Source organism: Astyanax mexicanus, chromosome 4, assembly GCF_023375975.1.
Source record: "Astyanax mexicanus isolate ESR-SI-001 chromosome 4, AstMex3_surface, whole genome shotgun sequence".
Taxonomy (NCBI): Eukaryota; Metazoa; Chordata; class Actinopteri; order Characiformes; family Acestrorhamphidae; genus Astyanax; species Astyanax mexicanus.
The window spans coordinates 42,719,291-42,740,737 of NC_064411.1; the positions used below are offsets into that span (position 1 = coordinate 42,719,291).

General features: G+C 37.6%; 1 protein-coding gene across 1 annotated transcript in view; it reads right to left on the reverse strand.

Annotated features, from left to right (window-relative positions):
• The window catches only part of schip1 (schwannomin interacting protein 1), a 492,362-nt gene that overhangs the window by 461,905 nt on the left and 9,010 nt on the right, over positions 1-21,447 (reverse strand). Inside the window, exons 3-5 of the mRNA XM_022678779.2 lie at positions 9,729-9,799; positions 9,399-9,482; positions 5,534-5,687 (exon numbers count right to left, since the gene is read on the reverse strand). Of these exons, the coding sequence (XP_022534500.2) occupies positions 5,534-5,687; positions 9,399-9,482; positions 9,729-9,799 (309 nt within the window). The remainder of the gene's footprint in view (positions 1-5,533; positions 5,688-9,398; positions 9,483-9,728; positions 9,800-21,447) is intronic.

Here is a 21,447-nt window from a genome sequence, read left to right on the forward strand (position 1 = left end):
GGTTTGTATGATGAACATATGTTGCAGTGGTGCACGAACCGCTGCAGTGTTTAAGGTAAAAGGCCCTGGAGCAGTACCAGTTCTTTTTTAATGGAGGTGGTACTACATCATGGTACAGATAAAAACTCAACTTAATATACAGAATTGTTACGACAATATTTAAAAACGTTCTTAAAATGTCATCTGTGGACATTATTTCCATTTAAAGTGTAGTAATAAAAATATATATATATATTAAATAACTATACCATATATGGTCATCCCCTACTCACAAGTTCATCTAAAGAAACATGCATCCTCTTGTGCCTAATGTGTTTTTCTTTTCTTTTTTTTCAGCCTGCACAGACTGTTAGACTTCCAGTCGTATATATTATTAATGAAAATTATTTTATTAATTAAAAAACTCCCTCACAGGGAACACAGATTTAATATATTTAATATATACTGAAATGCCATCAGCCAAAATCCAAAGGATGGCAGTATATAAAATAGATACTGCAGAGAAGTTAGCTTAGGTGACAGCGTAGGAATAGCCACACCTCTATATGCTATCTTGTGAGTGTGGCTAAACACAAAAACTGCAATTCAAAAGCAATTCATAGCAAGACAACATGAGTGGTAATGATCGTGACTGGCGGCATCTGGCTAGAAACGTCCATGCAAACAGACAAGCAACTTACAACGTACAATAATCAATACTGTTTTTTTTTTTGAGAATCAGTATTAGAGATACAACATTGCTTCAATATTTCAATATTTGCTCTCATCCCTATTGTAACGGTACAGACTGGAGTCAGACGCACATGATAAAATGCGATGAGGCTTTAATATAAGGGACAAAAACAGCGAGCCTAATTGTTAAACAGGCGAGGTGTCAGAACCAGAGAGAGAGTAAACCTAAGTATCTGAGCCAAATCCTAGACAAAAGAGTAAACCTGAACCAGAAATAGAGTCGGAATAAAAAGCAGAAAGGGCGAGACAAAAACGGGTAACATTTTAAAATAAGACTACCTTTATAAAGGGTTTATTAATGGTTATTAATTAGGTTGGAAATACTTTAAAACCCATTAATAAGCAGTTAATATATAACATAAATAGAAATGAGCAACAACAGTGAGCTGAAAATTAACAAAGTAGTGATTCCACACTCGTTCCACATACCGTCAAACCTCAGACCTTTCTAGAAACTGATCTTACTTTGTGTTTTCCATCAATCAGCATTAAACCTGCCATACTAATATATTTATAAGTATTTACCATAAATCAAATGACTAAGTTGTCACTGTTGCTTTTTTAGTTGATGTGTTTTAACTGCTTATCAATGGTTTTTAAGGCATTCACAACCTAATCAATAATAAGTAATAATCTAATTTACAAACCATTTATAAATCCTTTATAAAGGTAGTCTTATTTTAAAGTGGTACCCAGAAACGTAATCAAAAACTAGAAAAAACTCAACTCAAACACCGATATATAAACAAGAATAGAACGCTAAGTATGTTGCTGGATAACAGTGGCAATACTTCGCAAAAAACATCCAAAATAGACAATCCTAGAACTCTGGAGATGAGGAGTGTGAGAAAGCGAGCTGATTGGTTGAGTCTGGACACATGAAAGAGACAGATGCATGCTGGGGGTTTGAATCCTGAGGCGGAGATAGTCCATTGACAGGAAGAGAGTATTTCAGGTTTTGAACTACACAGTCTGTATTACTATCAGATGGTGGCTGCTGACTTAACCCCTAAATTACTTAAGTGAGTATTTCTGGAGCATTTCTGATGCATTTGTGGTTCGAAATATAGAAGTTATTGGCCATAATACTGGTGCCTACATAAAGTAGTTTGTCTGCTGATGCTCAGTTTATGTTAGCCATCTTCTAAGATTTCATAAGTGGCATCAAGCCCAATGAGGGATAGGATGCCCCCAGCATTGAGCTGTGAAGCTGTGGAACTGTCCAACGTAAGGGAGAACGTTATAAGAACGTCTCATTAACGTTTCTAAAAGGTTCCAGGGAGGTGAGTAATGAGTAACATTAAAGAAATAATATTCTAGGAACGTTCTGAAAATGTGTGACATGATAAAAGTTTGCATCACAATGTTATTAAAACATTTCTTACGTAACGTTTCCAGCTAAACGTATACTGTTGTTGCATCCCAAAACTAATAACATTCACTTGCATAACATTCACAAAAGTTCTAAGAACATACAGATTTAACTTTTTAAGAATGTTTACTGCAACAATTAGAAAACGTTACGCAAGTACAAAATTGTTACAGAGCGCAATCAAATCTTCACAGCAATGCTCCTTAAGCCTTCTTCCCTGGACAGTAAAGACATTTATAATGGCAAAATCAAAGTCAAACTCTTTTTTTTAATACCCTTAGTTTCATTCGAAACAAAGAAGAAACTGGTGTCCCAATACTTTTGTCCACATATTGCTCCAGCCTGCAGTTCTACACCTATAAAACTATAAGGTAGAGCTGGAGCTCATAAAGATGCCAATACGTAGGAGTGGAAGGTAGACGTTTCTAATAAAGTGAACAGTATTGGAAGGTATACACTGCATGTATGTATGTATGTATGTATGTGTGTATGTATGTGTCAGTCGAAGTGTGTATATGTATGTATATATGTGCAACAAGAGGTTTCTCCTCACTACTCCATGTTTTATGCAGCCAGAGAGTCTGAAGCTCTTCTCGATACGGTCCCTCAGCTGTGCTGTAGCATTGATTTCATTCATTCCGTAAAAAAAAAAAAAAATACGGAGGAACATTCAGATAACGTATCCAGCACTCCGTGAACTCCTTTCTCTCATTGATCTGCAGCTTTCAGACATAAACCGTGCCCCTGGGAGGAACAGGAGCGAGGCAGCATGAGGAATAAAAACAGGATACCACTTTACTCTTTCACGGAATAAGACGACTGCACGCCATTTTGCCGTTTTTCTTCGTTAATCGCTTAAGTGAGGACAAATTACTTCTGCATGTTGAAAACTACTGGAAGATGTGAAAACGGCACAGAAACTACAATATATCCTGCATATATGAATTTACTACGTTAACTATCTAGCTAACATTACGTTACAGGCTAATGATGTTTGAAACGAATTTGTATTGGTAAGATAACATAACATCCTCCAAGTAACATTGATACATTAAGATCTGTACAATTGCATGTTTGGTAAAGACATTTTAAAGCAGCAATATGCAAGAATTTCTTGCTCCTGGAGTTTGCACTTTGAACCACCTTTAAAGAACACGTTTTATACATGCATTTCTGGACAAGCTGAGAGAATATGAACAAGATTTTACACAAACAAGACATGGGTTATGCAGCGTTTTTTGAAGTTCTGCCTCCTTCTTAATATTTTAAGTCTCATCTCAAAGCTGCTAAACAGATTATTATATTATGCTATACTATATTCTACTAAAATGTTTTTTTTTTTACTTGTTCATGTCTTGAAATATAACAGGTACAAATCGTCGCTGTCCAATAGAAAACAAGTATCTTCGAAACAGTAACTTTAAACAAAGAATTGTAAAAAGAATTGTTTTAGGTCAATTTGGAGAATTTCTATTGGTCCATTCATCAAAAAATTTTGACACAATGAAAGGGACAGTTTGTGCATTTAAAGTATGAAGCAAACTAAAAAATGAACAAAAATGGAGATCTTTTTTTTATTAGACAGCAACATATTTCTAAGGATTCATTAAATAATACATACCAAAAAGGGACTAATTTACTATACATCATATTGTAAAGATTGTAGAAATGTTTCAAAAAATTATAAAGCAATAATTTTGTAGCGGAAACACTATGCTTTGTTTATATGTCTGATAGAGTGTTAAAATGTTCAGTGATCAATATATATTTGCATGTAATTTCTTTTAAATGAAATGTATGATAAAAGTACCTTTAGCTTAGCTGTTTAACCTATGCAATGGAAAAGTGTGAAGAAAAGTGTCAAAATGAACGAAAACCTTTGAAAATTACAAATTAAATACTGTTAAAACAGTATTTAGTATTAAAAACAGTTGGTATTGTGAATACAATTTTTTATGACAACTGAAAATATTTGTCCAGCCAAACATGTATAAATCACTACAGACCCAGACTAAAAGTAAAAGTACAGAGTAAAAGTACAAGTGCTCTATCAAAAAAAAAAATTAAAGTGTTTTTGAGGCACCACACTTAAGTGGAAGTACTGAAGTGCTCAAAATAATTGTACTTAAGTATTGCAAGTAGTCTATTCTAAATGTAATGGTCAAGTACTGAAAGGTACTTACTACACAGGTATTGTGTGTATGTGTGTTTATTACAGAAAGCAGTGGAAAGTTAGTGTGAAAGGAAGAACGGGAGCAGCTTGGAATCAGCTTGGAATGATTTGTAATATTTTAATATTTTAATTTTAATTGTAATAAGAAACGATGCAGCACATAAAAATGTAGTAAAATGTAGAAAAAAAGTAGTAGAGTGAAGTAAAATGAAAGTAGAAGAAAAATAATAATCCAGTAGATACAGATACAGCATTTTAGAACCTAAGTAAAGTAGTGAAGTAATTCTTCATTACTATACATCTCTGCATGTGGCAAGTGATTGCAACTTTTTAATATAAAAAAAAAGTACATGCATGATCTCATCTTCTGAATATACAAAATCGATCTTGTGTGCTATTGTGTTCAGTTGTGTGTTCAATTGTGTGTGTAGGCTGCAGTTGTGAGCAGTGTTTAATTCACTAGAAGCTCTGAGGGCAATAGGAACAAGGACATCGCCACTTTTCCGACTACTTCATTAATCAATCAACCAACTAAGCAAATTCATCTGATTAACGGCTAATTATGCATCTGGGCATTACGCCAACGCACGTCCACTTCTTGACCCCGAAATCCGAGTTCTTGACTCCCGGAGAGAGAGAAATCACTTCAGTCCCCTACTTGTGGCACTGGCAGAGACACAATTTTGGGAAGGCCAACAAGGTCATAACATCAGCATATAAAGCATATCGTCGCTGTCCAATGAAAAACACTCATCTCCAAAACAGCAACTTTACAGGAGAGAGAAAAAACTTTGTAAACTTTCAATGGAAGTCAATGTAAAAGAGTTTATTTCAGGTCACTTTGAATAGTTTCTATTGGTCCGTTCATCAAGAAATTTTGGCACAGTGTAAGGGACAGTTAGACTGTTCAAATTATTTAGTAAACTAAAAATCATTAAAAATTGAGAAAAGTGTTTTTTATAGGACAGTGACGATATAGTCTATTGCTGACAGCAGTAGAACAAATAGCAATCTGAACACAACATTTATTTATTAATCCAAAGCTAACAAAGATTGGATTCGGTCAATTAGACTGTATCTCACACATCCTGGATATAGAGAATAAGACTATAGTCTAGAATGCTATAAAACCTCTCACAAAAGTTCAAAGCCATTCTTTTAAAAATCGCAGCGTTTAATTGGGCAAGCCAGCGATCAGTCCACTTCCAATCACACCCACACACGCATCCACACACTGTTTAAGCCAGCAGCCCTACCAGTGTGAGGTTCTGGCCCAGCTCCTCAATGGTAAGGCCAGAAGTGAAGGTGTCTTCCTCCAGATCTGTCTCACAATGATTAACCATGCGGTTCTTGGGTCCCTCCTGCCAGCCTTGTTTGCGGTCCAGTGTGGTGCGCCAAGCCCTTTGAATCCTGTGAAAAAAACGAACAAGCAGTTTCCATCAGAGTAGAATAGTGGCAAAGATAACTGAAGTATGAAAAATGTTTTTAATTTTATGGACAAAAGTATTGTTCCAGAGGACTAAGGTGCTGCCACTATGATCGGGAGATTGCTGGTTCGAATCCTGTTCATGTAGCTTGCCATCAGCTGCCAGAGCCCTGAGAGAGAGCACAATTGGCCTTGCTCTCTCTGGGTGGGTAGATGGCAATCTCTCCCCACATCACTCAAAAAGGGTGATGTGGATCAGCACAAGACTGATGTCTGTGAGCTGATGTATCTGAACCGAGTCGCTGTGCTTTCCTCCGAGTGCACTGTGATTCTACTCGGTAATGCTAGCAATGCAGCAGCAGTTCAAAAAGAGGCGGTGGCTGACTTTACATGTATCGGAGGAGGCATGTGCTAGTCTTTACCCTCCTGGCGTTGGGACATCACTAGTGATTGTGATAAGAGGAGTCCTAATGAGTGGGTTGGGTAATTGGAAGAGAAGAAAATGGGATACAAATTTGAAATAATAAAAAAAAAGCACTGGGACACCTACAGGGATTTGACACCTTTGATACGTGTTTTTTTTTGTTTGGATACGCCATTCTAAATCCTTTTAATATTGGTGTGGAGTCAGTCCCCCTTTGGTCTCTAACAGCAGGTTCTAAAATGTTACAGTGTTGGAAACTTACAGTATACAGTACTCCATGCTCTTTGCATATTATTGATGACTTCCTAGTGAGTAAATGTGCAAGATAACAAGAGAGAGGTTGATTCAGGCATTTTTCCGAACAGCTACGTGCCTTCAGATGTACAGTATTTGCATCATAACTAATTCTAACACACATATTGAGTTGGTTTTCATTAAAAAAACCACTTGAGTCTTTCCATCACATTGGTAAAAGAAAAAATCTTAGTCTCATCATAATCAGTCCACAGGCTTTCCTATTCTTTTTGATAATTAATGGTTTTTAACTTCTGGTGAAGCCTATGTACTCTCTGTAGAGTAGATTGTAATACCTTCATTTCTGCCCTCTAGAGGTTGTTGCTGATGCCACCACTAACATATGTTTTAGGGTCTATTTTTACAGCACTCACAACCTACAAAAGTGTCTTTCATCAACTGCTGTTGTTTTTTTTCTTGGTCTACCCATTTGACACTTAGTACACCAGTGATGACTTTCTTCTTCAGAACATTCCAGTTGTACAGTTGTACTGGCTATGGACAAGATTTGTGCAATGGCTGTGATTGTTTTTCCATTTTATTTTAGCTTGACAATTGCTGTTTTTTCACCCATAGACAACCCTCTTTATTTTTTATGTTGGTCACTCCTCTAACTATTAATGCACAGTCTGCGTGTTCAAATCCCAAATCAGTAATCAATGTATATATATATATGCTAGCTTCTGAACTGTGTATCAAATTGACATGTAAATACCTGGAATTAAAAGCTGAAATGTTGACTGTCTTTTGTCTCATATTCATCTTTTAATGTCAAACTCAAATGTTTTCAGTCTACAGCAGAAATAAAAAAAATTGCCTCACTCTTCCAATAAAAAACACTGACTGTATCTCTCAGGTAACAGTCGCATTCCTTCACACAATATGCATATAGGATCTCCATGTCCTTGAGGGTAGAAAGACTGTTTGTACCCTACCTGTTGCAGTGCATTGTGGGACTATTGTTCTCTACTAAAGAAAGCCGCCTCGCAGAGCCAGATAATGTTTATCTCTAACCTTAATGCATGAGCTGTCTAGAGGCTAAATCTGTTTATCTTGAATCAATAATACAATAATTACAGCACCAGCATCCTGCTGTACTACACCACCCAGCGAAACACCGAAGAAACCCCACCGCCTCCTCCTGGAGCCTTCCGCCCTGACCCCGCCGACCTTACAGGACCCCTGGAAAGCAATTCATATCGACTGCAGCAAACGGCCACCGGGCAAATTCAATTACAGGCGATCGTGCGCAGGTTCAGAAGCCACGTGTTTGTTTGGTCCTCGCTCCATCACAAACACGGGCTTCCAGGCTCGTGTTCCTGCGGAGTGGCTTCAGAGCAGGTTTATGTGGGCCGCTCACCTGCCGATGAACCCTAATCCGGCTACAGAAACCCAATCAAGGAGCTAAATTACATTAGCGCCAGGCCGGGATCGATAGGGCCGAGGACAGGAGGGACATGCTTCAGCAAATTAGCCAAAGAGATCACAGCAATAATAACACCAGGAAAAGGAAAAGTGGAGTGGTGTGGGGGGAAGGGAGGAATTCAAGAAGAAAAAGTAAAGAAAACTATATAGTTAAGGTCAAATCAGATGGATCAATAATATAGAGAAAAACATTTTCATAATATACAACAGTAGTGTCACTACTGTATGAAAACAGCCCCATAATTTCATTGAAAAGACAAAAATGTATGAATATTTCAGGATGAACAGACCAATTGAAATGATCCAAATCTCGTCATGATAATTGTTGCGATAAATGACCTACATATCACAATACAGTGTGTTAGAGTCACTTGGGGTCACACCTATCTTGTTTGTTCCAGACATTCAGACTTTTCAGTTTGGTTCAAACCAAAATAGAAGTTGTGAAAAGTGCCTCAAAGCACAGTCCAGAGCAAATGACAAAAAGAAGTGTTCTCAGTTCGAATCAATAAAAAAAAATAGTTGATTTTGTTTGCTTTGTGTAAACAGGTTTACTTGATTTGTACTTTCTGACCAATTACATAAAGGTGAGACAGGCTATTGCCACAAAGTAAACAATAGAAGAAGAAAAATAACTGACTGTTGTACTAAAATCAAACTCCAGCTGTTTTTGTACAGTACCAATCAAATGTTTGGACACATCTTCTCATTTAATGTTTGTATTTAGTTTTTTTTTTTTTTTTGTAAATTATAAAAAAAAAATGTTTCCACATTGTAAGGAATCATGTAATAAACTTAAAAGTGTTAAACAAACCAAAATATGGGCTCTTATCTGGGGTGCTGTTCATTTGCAGTTTCTGGGGCTGGTATCTTTGATAAACTTGTCTTGTGCAACTTTTGGTCTCCCTGTCCTGTGGCAGTCCTGATGAGAGCCAGTTTCATCATGACATTTTTGATGGTTTTTACGACTGCACTTGACGATATTTTTTAAAATTCTTAAAATTATTTCTTGTAGTATTTTTTTTCTTTACTTAGTCGAGTAGTTCTTGCCATAATAAGGATTAGAACCAACTCTACCTCATCACAACTTCAAAACTGATGCTCTCAAATACATTAAGAGGCAATAAATTCAAGTAATTAACTCATGACAATTCAGCACAGCTGTTAACTGAAAGCCATTCCATTCAATTTTTGTTCAAGTGACTCTATAAAGCAGATTAATATGAACTGAACGGCAGTTTTAATTGGCATTTTGGGAAAGTTTGTGGTGAGTCAACCCTGCCATCATACCTAGTAAAACCTAAATTATAGCTGCAAAGGGGGACTGACTCCACATTAACAACTACAGGTAATAGACTATTATAATGGGATGTCATAACAGCTCCTGTAGGTGTAAAATGTGTTGGAGTCTCAATACTTTACATACTTGTTTTTGTACCATTTATCATGAATTTTATTCTATTAGTGTATGACTGTCAAGTCTCTATAGTTGTCTCCCCCACTCCACAGCGCCCCCCGCAGGAAGGGACATTTATAACAACAGAACACTCACACTTTGGCCTTGCTCTCCCACACCAGCTGCTGCTCCAAGCGCCGGGGACTGTTATCCCCCCCCTCAGTCCGCTGATGGCGGTTCCTATGACAACAGACAGAGAACAGGGCAGGGGGTGCAGCACGTTGTGAAGTTGAGATTAACGCTTGAAAAGGGAAAAGCCGGTGCCGCTTGAATCCGAAGTGAGCGATTTAGAGATGCTGGTTTCCCAGATGTGCTTAAATGTAAAAAGTCACCTGTCGCTCATCTTTTTATCATGCCCATCATCTGTCTCACCATCTGCAGCACCACTGTAGCATCCTAAAACTATACTTAAAGCAATTCACTCACCTCTCCATCCTGGAGCCTCCTGAACCTCCACCGCTGTGGTTGCAGAAGCGATGATACTTGCGTCCTTCTTCCTACAAGAGGAAAAACCAATGTTCAGATTCAGCAGAAACTGAGCAATTCTGGGTATAACATTCCCAATAAACACAACATGTGTGTTTATTCAGGTCCAGAATCAGAACTGACCAGTCAAATGAATTCTAGAACATTGCAGAACACTGTAGGTAGGAAGGTATTTGGAAATTCAAAATTTTAAAGCAAAACATGGAATAAATATTCCAGAATGTTCTATGAAGCACATCATAATACAGTGTTAATAAAGGAGAAGAGCCTAGAACCATAACAATTAGAGAGTACACTGTAGAACAACACAAATAATGGGGCTTATTCTAGAAAAGCACTGTAGAATAACAGGGCATATTCTAGAACAACACTGTATAAGGCACATGTTACAGAGTAGAATAGTGTGAATGAGGGAACACAAGTTTGAACAGTGTAAATAAAGAATGAAATTCATGAACCATGTGAACTAATGTGCACCTTCTAGAACATTGTGAATGTTCACAAACATTCTAGAACGGTGCGTATAAGGGTAAACATTGTAGAAGGGAACATATAAGGCAGTACAGTCTAGAACAACAGTGGAATAAATTATTTGTATTCTAGAATGGTACAAATGAGTGAGCACATTATAGAACAGCAGTATGATAAACAAGGCCTATTCTAGAACAGCACATTCTAGAACAACAGTAGAATAATTGAGGCACAATCTAGAATGGTACAAGTGAGCACATTCTAGAAAAACACTAGAATACATGAGCCACAGCACATACTCGAACAACAGTAGAGTAAATGATGCACATTCTAGAAGAATACAAATAAGAGAGCACATTCTAGAACAATACATTCTAGAACAATAGTAGAATAAGTATGGGCATTCTAGAATGGTACAAATATGTGAGCACATTCTAGAACAAAATTAGAATAAGTGATGCACATTCTAGAACAACAGTAGAGTAAAACATGAGCATTCTAGAATTGTTCAAATGAGTGAGCACATTTCAGCACTACAGTAGTATAAATAATATAGAATCTAGTGTAAATAATATACATTCTAGGACGGTACAAATAAGTAAGCACATTCTAGAACAGCAGATTCTACTAAAACTCTACAGATTCTACAGTAGAATAATTGAGGCACATTCTAGAATGGTACAAAAAAGTGAGCACATTCTAGAACAACAGTAGCATGATTAATGTGCATTTTAGAATAGTACAAAAAAGTGAGCACATTCTACAACAACACTAGAATAAATAAGCCACAGCACATACTAGAACAACAGTTGAGTAAATGATGCACATTCTAGAATGGTACAGAATGAGTGACCACATTCTAGAACAACAGTAGCATGATTAATGTGCATTCTAGAACAACACTAGAATAATTGAGGAACATTCTAGAATGGTACAAAAAAGTAAGCACATTCTAGAACAAAAATAGAATAAAGGATGCACATTCTAGATATGGTACAAATGAGTGAGCACATTCTAGAACAATAGTCGAATAAATGATGCACATTCTAGATTGGTACAAATGAGTGAGCACATTCTAGAAAAGTTTGAATGGGTACAAACTTTCTAGAACAGTGTGAATGGATCCAAACATTCTAAAAAAAAAACACTGCAGAATAAAAGGGCAGGTTCTGGAACAACACCATAGAATAACAGAGTATGAATAAGGATATTTGTGCTCTTCTTTAAGCAACTTTAGATAAGACAGTAGTTCCATATAGACCTATGACATCTCAGTCAACCGGCTGAACGACTGAGGTAGGAGAACTAAAAGTGTGACACAGTGTCTGTTCATATTACTATTAAAGGTTTTCTTTTTTTTTTATTTAGCCTCAAACTATGTGTGTTCTCCATGATTATCTTCCTCGCATTCAGGGAACACATGCCATGGGGTGGAGTTTTAGTTGTACTAGGAGGAGTTTTGGTTGCTGCATGCAACAAGTGGATCAATATAATCCTAATGCCCAATACAGATGAAGTTACCAAGTGTAAACTGGATCTTAGATCCTCCTTAGACACAGGTCAAGGAGTAGAGCTCAGAACTAAAATGAAACATGGTAACGATGGCAGATACAGTTTATATTTTGCTACAGTATATATTCAAACCAGTAAAGATAAAGTGTTAAACTGCAGAGTTTAGACAATCTTCTGCCATCTTCTACCCTCACCTTATTCCATCTACTCAGAAACAAAGCACAGACCTTTCCTGAAACTGGCAGAAGGTTATCAGCTTCCAGAACCCTTGCTCCAGATGCCCATGGGCACAATCAAACCGCACTTCATTCATTTCCAGAAGTCATTGATGTCATTCTCCAGAACTCATTACTGCTGGAACCAAGATGAGCCGTACTCTACACCATCTGAGCACAGAGATTCAGCTCCACAAATCACAGCTATGGCAGTGCCCACTGACAGCCGGCTGCTGTGTCTGGGAACGGCACGTTCCATCTGCGGCATCAGGCCTCCGATTTATAGAGTGCTTTACTACCTGTTGGCACCTCATTTGGCACACCCCGGGATGGATAGACTCTCGGCTAGCTAAACGACAGAGAGGAAAACAGGAATGTTTTTCTTTTTCAAGGAGAACATTTCATGCCATCATTATCTTTGGTTCAAATAAAGGTGCCTACAACTGTCTACAACTGTCAAAAAAAAATTAATTATGTATTATATGTTTTTGTGGGTTGAATCATTGTCTTTTCTGATGTTTAGAACATTGGGGACCTTTTCTAAAGAACAAAAAAAAAAAAAAAAAAACTTGGTAGGCCTCGCTCCTACCTATGTTGACTCCACTGACTACAACTCCCATGATCCTCCACCAATGGAAGCCCCAGCCACAGGTCCATCAGCCTCCAATCACAAACAGTTCTCACGTTCATCATCTCCTGAACCAGTCTAACCTGTTTGCAGTTTGTCTTCTTGTGTATATATACATACCTGTTCAGCCTGTACCTTTCTTAGCAAAGTATTGCCAAATGTCCATATAGCTGCATACCAAGCAGTGTCTCTTGCTCTCTTGTGTTTTGTCATACTGTTAGCAATCTCTGCTTGATTACTCACACAGGAGTCTAAGTGCTTGGCACTTGGAAGTATTTGTTTGATTATGGGTGGTATGTGTTCTAAAAAGTAAAAAAAAACTGTGTGATGTTTAGAACTTCACCTTTTCTAAAGAGCCCATAGAGAACATTCACATTGTTTTGGGTTTGGTTAAAAAAATGTATAGTAACTATAGGGACAGACACTGTGTCACACTTTTTGACCTCACTCCTACCTATGTTGACTCCACCTTAAATAATGCAAAAAAACAAGTTAATATTCATAAAGTTTTTGAAGTTCAGAAATCAATATTTGGTGGAATAATCCTGTTTTCTAATCACAGTTTAATGCATCTTGGCGAGTTCTCCTCCACCAGTCTTACACACTGCTTTTGGATAACTTTATGCCACTCCTGGTACAAAAATTCAAAGAGTTCAGCTTGGTTTGATGGCTTGTGATTCCATCTTCCTCTTAAAATCAAAGAAACTCATCATTTTTAAGCGCTGTATACCAGTTAGGTCTGTAGCTTTCTTAGCGAAGTATTGCCAATTCTCCAAAGTTGCATACTGAGCAGTCTCTCTTGCCCTTTTATGTTTTGTCACATTGTTACAGATTATGCTTACTTATCCACACAGTAGTCTAAGTTTTTGTTTGGAAGTTTTTGTTTGAGTGGTTATGGGAGGTACACAGTCTTAAAAGCTTTAAAAAACTTTGTGTTAAAGAGTTTTTAAAAGCATATCTGAGATATTGACATTTATGAAATGTCTGTCAGCCAATCACGCAGTGAAATCAGATCTAACGGCGGTGAATTCTCGTACAAACAGGTCAGAACAAGGTCCTGAGTGAACATTCATATTCGATTCTAACCTGTGACCTCACCCATCACACAATCCAGACACATGCAGGCTATTCTGAGCCTGATCTTTCCTCCCAGTCTCCACGGAGCGCTTTCACAGTGCCTCAACATGCTCGACATTGATCCAACGTCAACACCCGCCCCATCCCTGAGCTCGGGGTGTAACAGATGTAAAAACAAGTAGAAAGTCTGTGTGTGTATGTGTATGAGCGTGAGAGTTAGGGCTGATTAATAACTTTGGAGGGAGAGTGTTTATGTGAGTCTCACAGATGGGGCCGCCAAGGCCAGTAATAGGAATAATAAATCTATTTCTTTTAAAATAAAGTGCTTAATAAGTGAGGGAGACTTTCAGTATCATTCGATTATTATGTGATAAAATGGATGTGTTTAACATGGAGTGAATGAAGGACAGCAAGATCTAGGGAGTGTTTTATGTGATCAGCAATGTTGATATACAATGTCTTACAAGAGTGAGTACATCCTTCACACTTTTGTAAATATATTATGAAAATCTTTTCATGGGAGAACACTGAAGATTTGACAGTTTGATACAATGTAAAGTAGTCAGTGTACAACAACTTGTATAACAGTGTAAATTTGTGCTCTGTGCTTTCAAAATAACTCAACACAAAGCCATTAATGCCACTAAACCACTGGCAACAAAAGTGAGCACACCCCTCAATTAGCCATTTCCCTCCCTGGTGTCATGTGACTTAATAGAGTTACAAGGTAAATATGGTGCAGGCCTATTATTATTATTATTTTTTTTGGGGGGGTACAATTTTCTAATATTGATCACTGGATATTCAACATGGCACTTCATGGAAAGAACTCTCTAAGGATGTTGGAAACAAACAAAGTTGGATGTTGAAAACAAAGGTGGCCTAGGCTATAAGAATATTGATAACACCCTAAAACCGATACATCAAGATGACCAAGGTCATACAACAGTTTTCTAGGATTGGTTACACTTAAAACAGGTATCCCCAGGGTCCACCAAAGAAGTTGAGCCCACATGTTTAGGGAAATATCCATAGGTTATTATTAGCCTCACAATAAAAACACAAACCATAGGCTTAATATGACTGGTTGTGGTTTGCACTTATTGTTTGCACTATATAAGACCTAGAAAAGTTTTATTTTTTATTCTTATTCTTATTTCTATTTCTTATAGAATACAATGTGTGAGAGAAACCAGTCTGTTAAGTTTGCGTTATATGATTTTGTCAAATAAAACTCTAGTTTTAATGCCATTTTTAATTTTTCAATTTTATTTTTAAATCTTGTCTCGTCTCATTCTCATGAACCCAGTATCGTGTCTCGTCTCGTCTCGTGATATTAGTGTCTCATCACACCCCTACAAAAAATGTTTGGCTGATAGGAAAAGGGCCTATGATGTGTCCAGGGACTTTTCAACATTCTACTCTTATTTCTTTAAAATTCTAAATCAGATCAGAACTCAAAGTTACATCATAAGCTTTTAACTGTATGATTGTGTCAAATTTGGTGTTCGTAGCTTAAAAAATGTGACTCGTACAGAAGTTTCGAGTTAGTTAAAACTGAATTTAGACATTTTTTAATTGTATTGCTGTTTGAAAGTTTTGTCCACATTAGTTTTGTTCACTTACTGTTCAAATAACATTTGTCTCTCAAAAACTATGCCCCCAGTTAACCGAACGTAAAACTCAATAAACTCAGTAAAAAAGAAGAAAATAAAACGTCTTTCAGCAAACCCTCAGACATTTACTTAATGAGTTATTAAAAATAATCGTTTCTCAATGTCTCGTTCTTTCAACAGGGGACACGCTTAAAAGGGAAGAAAATAAGCTACAAGCTTTTTTTTTTCCTAAGTGGGAAAGAGAAAGCCTTCAGACTGCCCTCTAAACTGCATATAAGAGTGTACTGCTGGTTACAGAGCATGTGCAAACTCATCGTCCAAGAATTAGCTGTACAATTTATAGTGATTTAACTTCATTTAACATTTCTTAAAAAAATGGATAAATCCGGGTGCTGAGTGGTCCAGCAAAAAGCGTTAAAAGCGCTGCTACTATGATCAGGACATTGCTAGTTTGAATCCTGGTCATGCAGCTTGCCATCAGCTGCCAGAGCCCCGAGAGAGCACAATTGATCTCGCTCTCTCTGGGTGGGTCCTAGATACTTTACTTTTTTTCACAGAAGACTGTGAATCTGAGTGCTAGCTTAACTAGCATTAAGTCATACTACAAAATCTGCAGAAAAAAAATGTGAGAATACTGGAGCTGAATGGAATGGATTATTGCACGACACCATTAGGAACCTCTACAACTCCATGTTCAGGGAGGCTTCATAAATGCCGTCATTCAGAAGGGCTGCACTTAAAGAGATTGGAGAGCTCTCACACAGCTCCTTTTTTCACTCTATTGTAGGCATTTTCGTCCTTGGTCGAACGCCAGCCTTGCTTCCAGGGTCTGAATTCAGAGTGCAATCAATGAAATTTAAAAATTAAAAAAGGCTGAATAAGCAGCAGCACTGGAAAAGACAGCATCTTATAAAGAACTCATCTGTCTAACCGCTTTGCCCCTCCTTCTCCCTCATGAAAAATCCTATTTATCATTTCCTTCACAGCTCTGGGCATCAGCATTTAAACAATCCATATTAAACAGCAAAAGAGGAATGTGCTGGTAATGGTTTAATAAAAGCTAAAGATGTGTGTTTAGATGTTGTAATCCTCATTTCTAAGAGGTGAATAGACAGAGATGGAGAGTAAAAGTGCAAATAGTACAGTAAGTTTTACAGGGTTCCTTATTACACTGCTGATGGTGTTGATGGTGGAGTTCCAGAGACACCATACTTAAAGCAGAAGTCCCTAAGATGTTTTTCTAGCAAAGTGGTGACAGTAGTATTTTTTAAGATGAAAATGGACAAGATAGTTTAATTAAATGGTATCAGTGTCCTGCCACAACCCTCCCAGCAACATTTAATATGTTTAATCTAAAAACAGAGTGGTCTGGTAGGTTTGTTGGATGCAGGTTTTTTGGACATAATTCTCAGTATTTCAAAAACAAACAACATGAACAGAAAAATGTACTTAAAAAAAAGGTTGAAAGTAAAGAATTACATTTACTCATGTACAGTTACTGTAATTGAGTAGATTTTATGAGTAATTTGTCATTTTTAAAGTAGTTTTTAAAATAGGTAATTTTACTTTTACTCAAGTACATTTTGACACAAGTAATTTACTTTGCTACATTGGAAAATGTACTGTTACTCAATTACTGAGTAAAAAAATAAAATGCTGCGGAAAAAAAACAATTGTCTAAATAAAAATAAAAAATTGGCACGGATGCTCGTGCATGGAATAACGAGGCGATAACGTCCTCATGCAATGCAGCTTTCAAAACTTCCACATCAAACCTGAGAAAGCTTGTGGTGGTAAGTATTTTTATCATTAAACAATCTGCTTAAAGGTTAAAAAAAACATGTAAATAGCAGTTAAAGCATAGCAATGGCAAGTTAAAAAAATAATAATGAACTGTAAAACTATAAAACTACAGTTTATAGTCACCTTTATGACCAGAACCTTTTAATAGTAAAGAAAAAATGGATCATAGAAACCTATGCCACTTGTTCTTGAAAATGTTTTATGGGGTGGTCTGAACAAATACTGCCTGAAAGGTCCAAATTATTATGTGGAATATTAGTTCATTAAAAATGATTTAATTTAGGATTTGTTTTTACTTTTTTACATCAAATAATTAAAAGTAACTATGTAACTTTTACTCACAGTACATTTTAAATTGAGTACTTTTTTTTACTTTTACTGAAGTAGATTTTTAGATGGGCACTTTTACTTGAGTAGAATTTTAGCAAAGTAAAGGTACTTTTACTCAATTACAATTTTTCAGTACTCATGGCAGTCCACCTCTGCTCAAAACACAGAATTTCATAAAGCAATGTACCCAATTAACCTGCATTAAAAGTACTTTTTTGAATGCTCTGTGTAATGACTCATTCTTTCTAAACCTCAAAACTTACAGACTGGCGCTTTAAGTAACCAGTATAAGCTTAGTATTAGTAGTTACTATATAGTAACTATTAAAAAAAATCAAGATCAAGACCAGAGTTTGCTAATATCTGATTACAGAAGCTGGTCTTGCTGAACCAGAGGGTTGAGAAGCTGGTTATCATGGCACAAACATAGTTTATACTGGTAAATAACCTTGCTAACCAGCTCTTGACTAGAATGGTGTATGTGGTATTTGATTTGATTGGTTATGCTGGAGATGCTGGTCAACCAGTGTGGCTTTGAAGGTCACCAAGATATCAGATATAATATACGTTTATACTGTTTGTGGTTGACAAGCTAGCTAACATTAGAATTACATTTTTACAGCACCAAAATGAGGAAATTCTTGGTGGGCTTCTAGTCTAGCCCAGGTTGCGTCCATTTTGCATGAAGGGGAGCAAACTTAAAATAAAAAGATGGACAAATAACTTGAACCTCATCACTGTTTGTCTCTAAAAGTAGATAAAACATGAAAGCTTGGTGGCTTTCAATGGTTTTCACTTCAACACTACGCCTAAGCCTAATGATTTAAAGCTGCATTATGTACGAATTTACCTAAATAAGTGCAAATCATGCTTTAAAGCCACCACTAAGGAAATACATGCATAACACGTGCATTTCTAGACAAGCTGAGAGATGTAGACTTATCAAAGGGAAAGGGAATGAAGCATGTGGACTGAGGCAGTAGAGTAATATGACGAAATTTTGCACAAATATACTGTATCTCTGCACGTTTCACCAAAGTTACATAGTGCAGTTGGCAGCATTTCAAAGGCAGAGTAGCAACATATTCTCCATATGTTCTCCCTTTTGGAGTTAGTGCATCACCAATATGATTTCAAAGCCGTTACTTTAGAATAAAACCGCTACCTTATGTAGCTTTACTCTAAGTGTGCAGTTTGCACAATGCTAATTGATTGGCCGTTTGTTAGTGTACTTTTTTACTAATTAGAGTTGTAGCTGCAGTGCCAAACTAAAGAAGCGAACCTTATTGACTACAAATGTCCTGGCCTACTGCCTGCATTCGGGAGTAATGAGGTAAATCTGAGATTTGATACCTGGCCAAACCGCGGCTTTGCATATGGAGCTAGCAGTGTATGCAGCACTTATCTGATCCTATCCATCAGGCTTTCACAGTGATACGTCAGCGTTTTCTGCACTGGAGTATCAGTACTGTTTCATGCTCAATTAGAGAATATCACCCAGCGCGATCTGATCCAGCCGCACGCCGGCTTCATTTGCACAGGCGATGTTATTGGCCCTCCCAGTCCGGGGGAAATGTTGAATCAGGGGAAAGAGCTGTATCTGTGAGGACGGCCATTAATTGGAAAATTGGAAATCAATTTACATGAGCGGCGCCGGCAGCGGGCCATCATTCAATTCAGCGCGGGCCCGGTCGCAGGTTCCACACCGGCCCAAAGCGGAGGAGGGGGGAAAAAAAAAATCAGTGCGGTGTATGCAGTCACGTGAACTGAATAGTAATTATACCAGCATCACATACTGTAAATGACACAAGTGGAACGCATTCAAACTACTGCAGGCTGCCAGCGCTAAGAGATAAAAGACCAGCCCTGGCACTCACACGTCCTTCTTGAGTGCTAAAAAAAAAGACAAACACTCGCAATTGTCCCTCCTCTGCCTGCTGCATTTACAATGATGGAACAGTGATGGGAGATATCATCACTGTCTCAGCCTGCCTTGTAACTCTACACCATTTGGAAACGCCAGCTGGTCTTTACAATAGTGTGATCATTTTAGGATGAATGGAGGAATAGAAATGATTCAAAATGACCTGGACCTGAGTCTGTCACAATAGCTGTTTTGTATGGACGTCATTGCGAATCTCGGGGGAGCTCCCAGAATGCTCAGCAGCTGCCCTTCATTTTTGGTTTGGGTTATACTTACTATATTTTAGAATAAGGCTGGGAATCACATGGTTTCCTGAGATAACCATGATATCATCGATATAGTCACTTTAGTTAGTCAAATTGAGAGTATAGAGAGCCTATTTTTAAAATAAAAAGATCAAAATTTGATGACACATCAATAAATCATGATAGAATAACAAACAATATGATATATTGCAATAACAATATTTTGTTTCACCCCTATTTTACAATAGGGATTTAAAATTAATTAGTAGTATGAGTAGTATTCATTCAAGTTAAGAATTTTCCATATTTTCCAAAGGATGTTCCTAAAATTCTTCTTTAGTCCTATATTTTATTAGTAGTATTTATTTTAAGTAGTATTCATTCAAATGATGAACCGGGCCACATATCTTCCAAAGGATGTTCTTCAATTCAGTCCTATTTTTTTAAAGCTCAATTTAATAGTGTTTCAAGAAGTGATATAAAGAAAACAACACTGGTCTACATCAAAATAATTGATAAGTCATTGATAAATTATTGATAAATCATTGATAAAGACGTTTATAAGACAAAATATCTATCTAAGAATAAATGATGAATTAGGCCTATTGCTCTCTGATGTTGTAGAATAATGCGTTGATACATAACACACAAAGAGACCCATAAATTTATGGATATACTAAGATTGTAGATAGATAACAGCAAACAACGTCCCTAAATCTAAAGTTAAACCAAAAAACAGTCAAATACCCACCTCAATTATAACTGATTCCCCACAAATCCCCCCACTGCCACTTGAATCCATCAAAATAATTTGCTACAATTTGACCACTGAATAACAACAGACAAAGAGAGAGTCAGACAGACAGCCAGACAGACAGCCAGACAGACAAAGATTGAGACTATAAAGTCTGGCTGAGTGAGAAGCCTCCCACTCCATCAGAATGCAGACCGGACTCGGCAGGCGGGTCCCACGGTGCCATCACACCCACAGCGCAGCGTTTTGGAGAGCATATGGCGCTGGCGCTAGCTCCGCCACTTCCAGCGCCGTGCCAGAACGCAAAGCTTCATCCAATTAAACCCGGCACTGATTCATTTAGCCCTGGTGAAACGGACCCCTAGCTTTGCCTGAAACAACCCCCCGCCCCAGCGCAGCAAACAGATGGATCCCGAGCGCCGGCCGTGACTAATAAAGTGCAGCTAGGTACACAGCGCACGCCTCGCCACCCGCCTTCAATATCATCTCCATCATGGCAGGAGTCGCGGCACCCTCGCCATTTCTGAGATGGATTTGCTCGCAGAGCTATGACAAAAGCACGGGGGACGAGGGGCTCTCCTGCCGTACTGCCATGAAGAATCCCGCCTTGCTTCAGGAATCTCCTGTCACGGTGCCAAACGTGCCTAAAGCAGACTGCAGACTGCACCTGCATGATCTTAGGACACTCCCACCCAATCTGAAAAATCCACTCTATATGCTCAAAGGTCTGCAGACACCACCTTCTCTAATGTCTACCCTGAAATTAAAAAAGAAAAAGTAAGTTTGTCACTTCTCTTGCAGCACTATTTGTGCAATCTTTTCACTAAACTGCTGTAAGACTTTGACTGCATTCAGACATCCAAGAATTTACAGTTCAACTTTTTAATATTAGGGGGTTAGTTGGACATAATTACAGAAGGCAGTACTACCCAAAGTGGACAGTGCAGTCAGTGGAAACGATTGTGGTTGGTGGTGTCTCACTTTATTTGTCTGTGCAAAGAAACAAACAAGTGACACTAACAGAAATCACATCCACATTCTAAGCTGCACATCTATATTTTTAGCTTAAATGGGACATGGCAAAA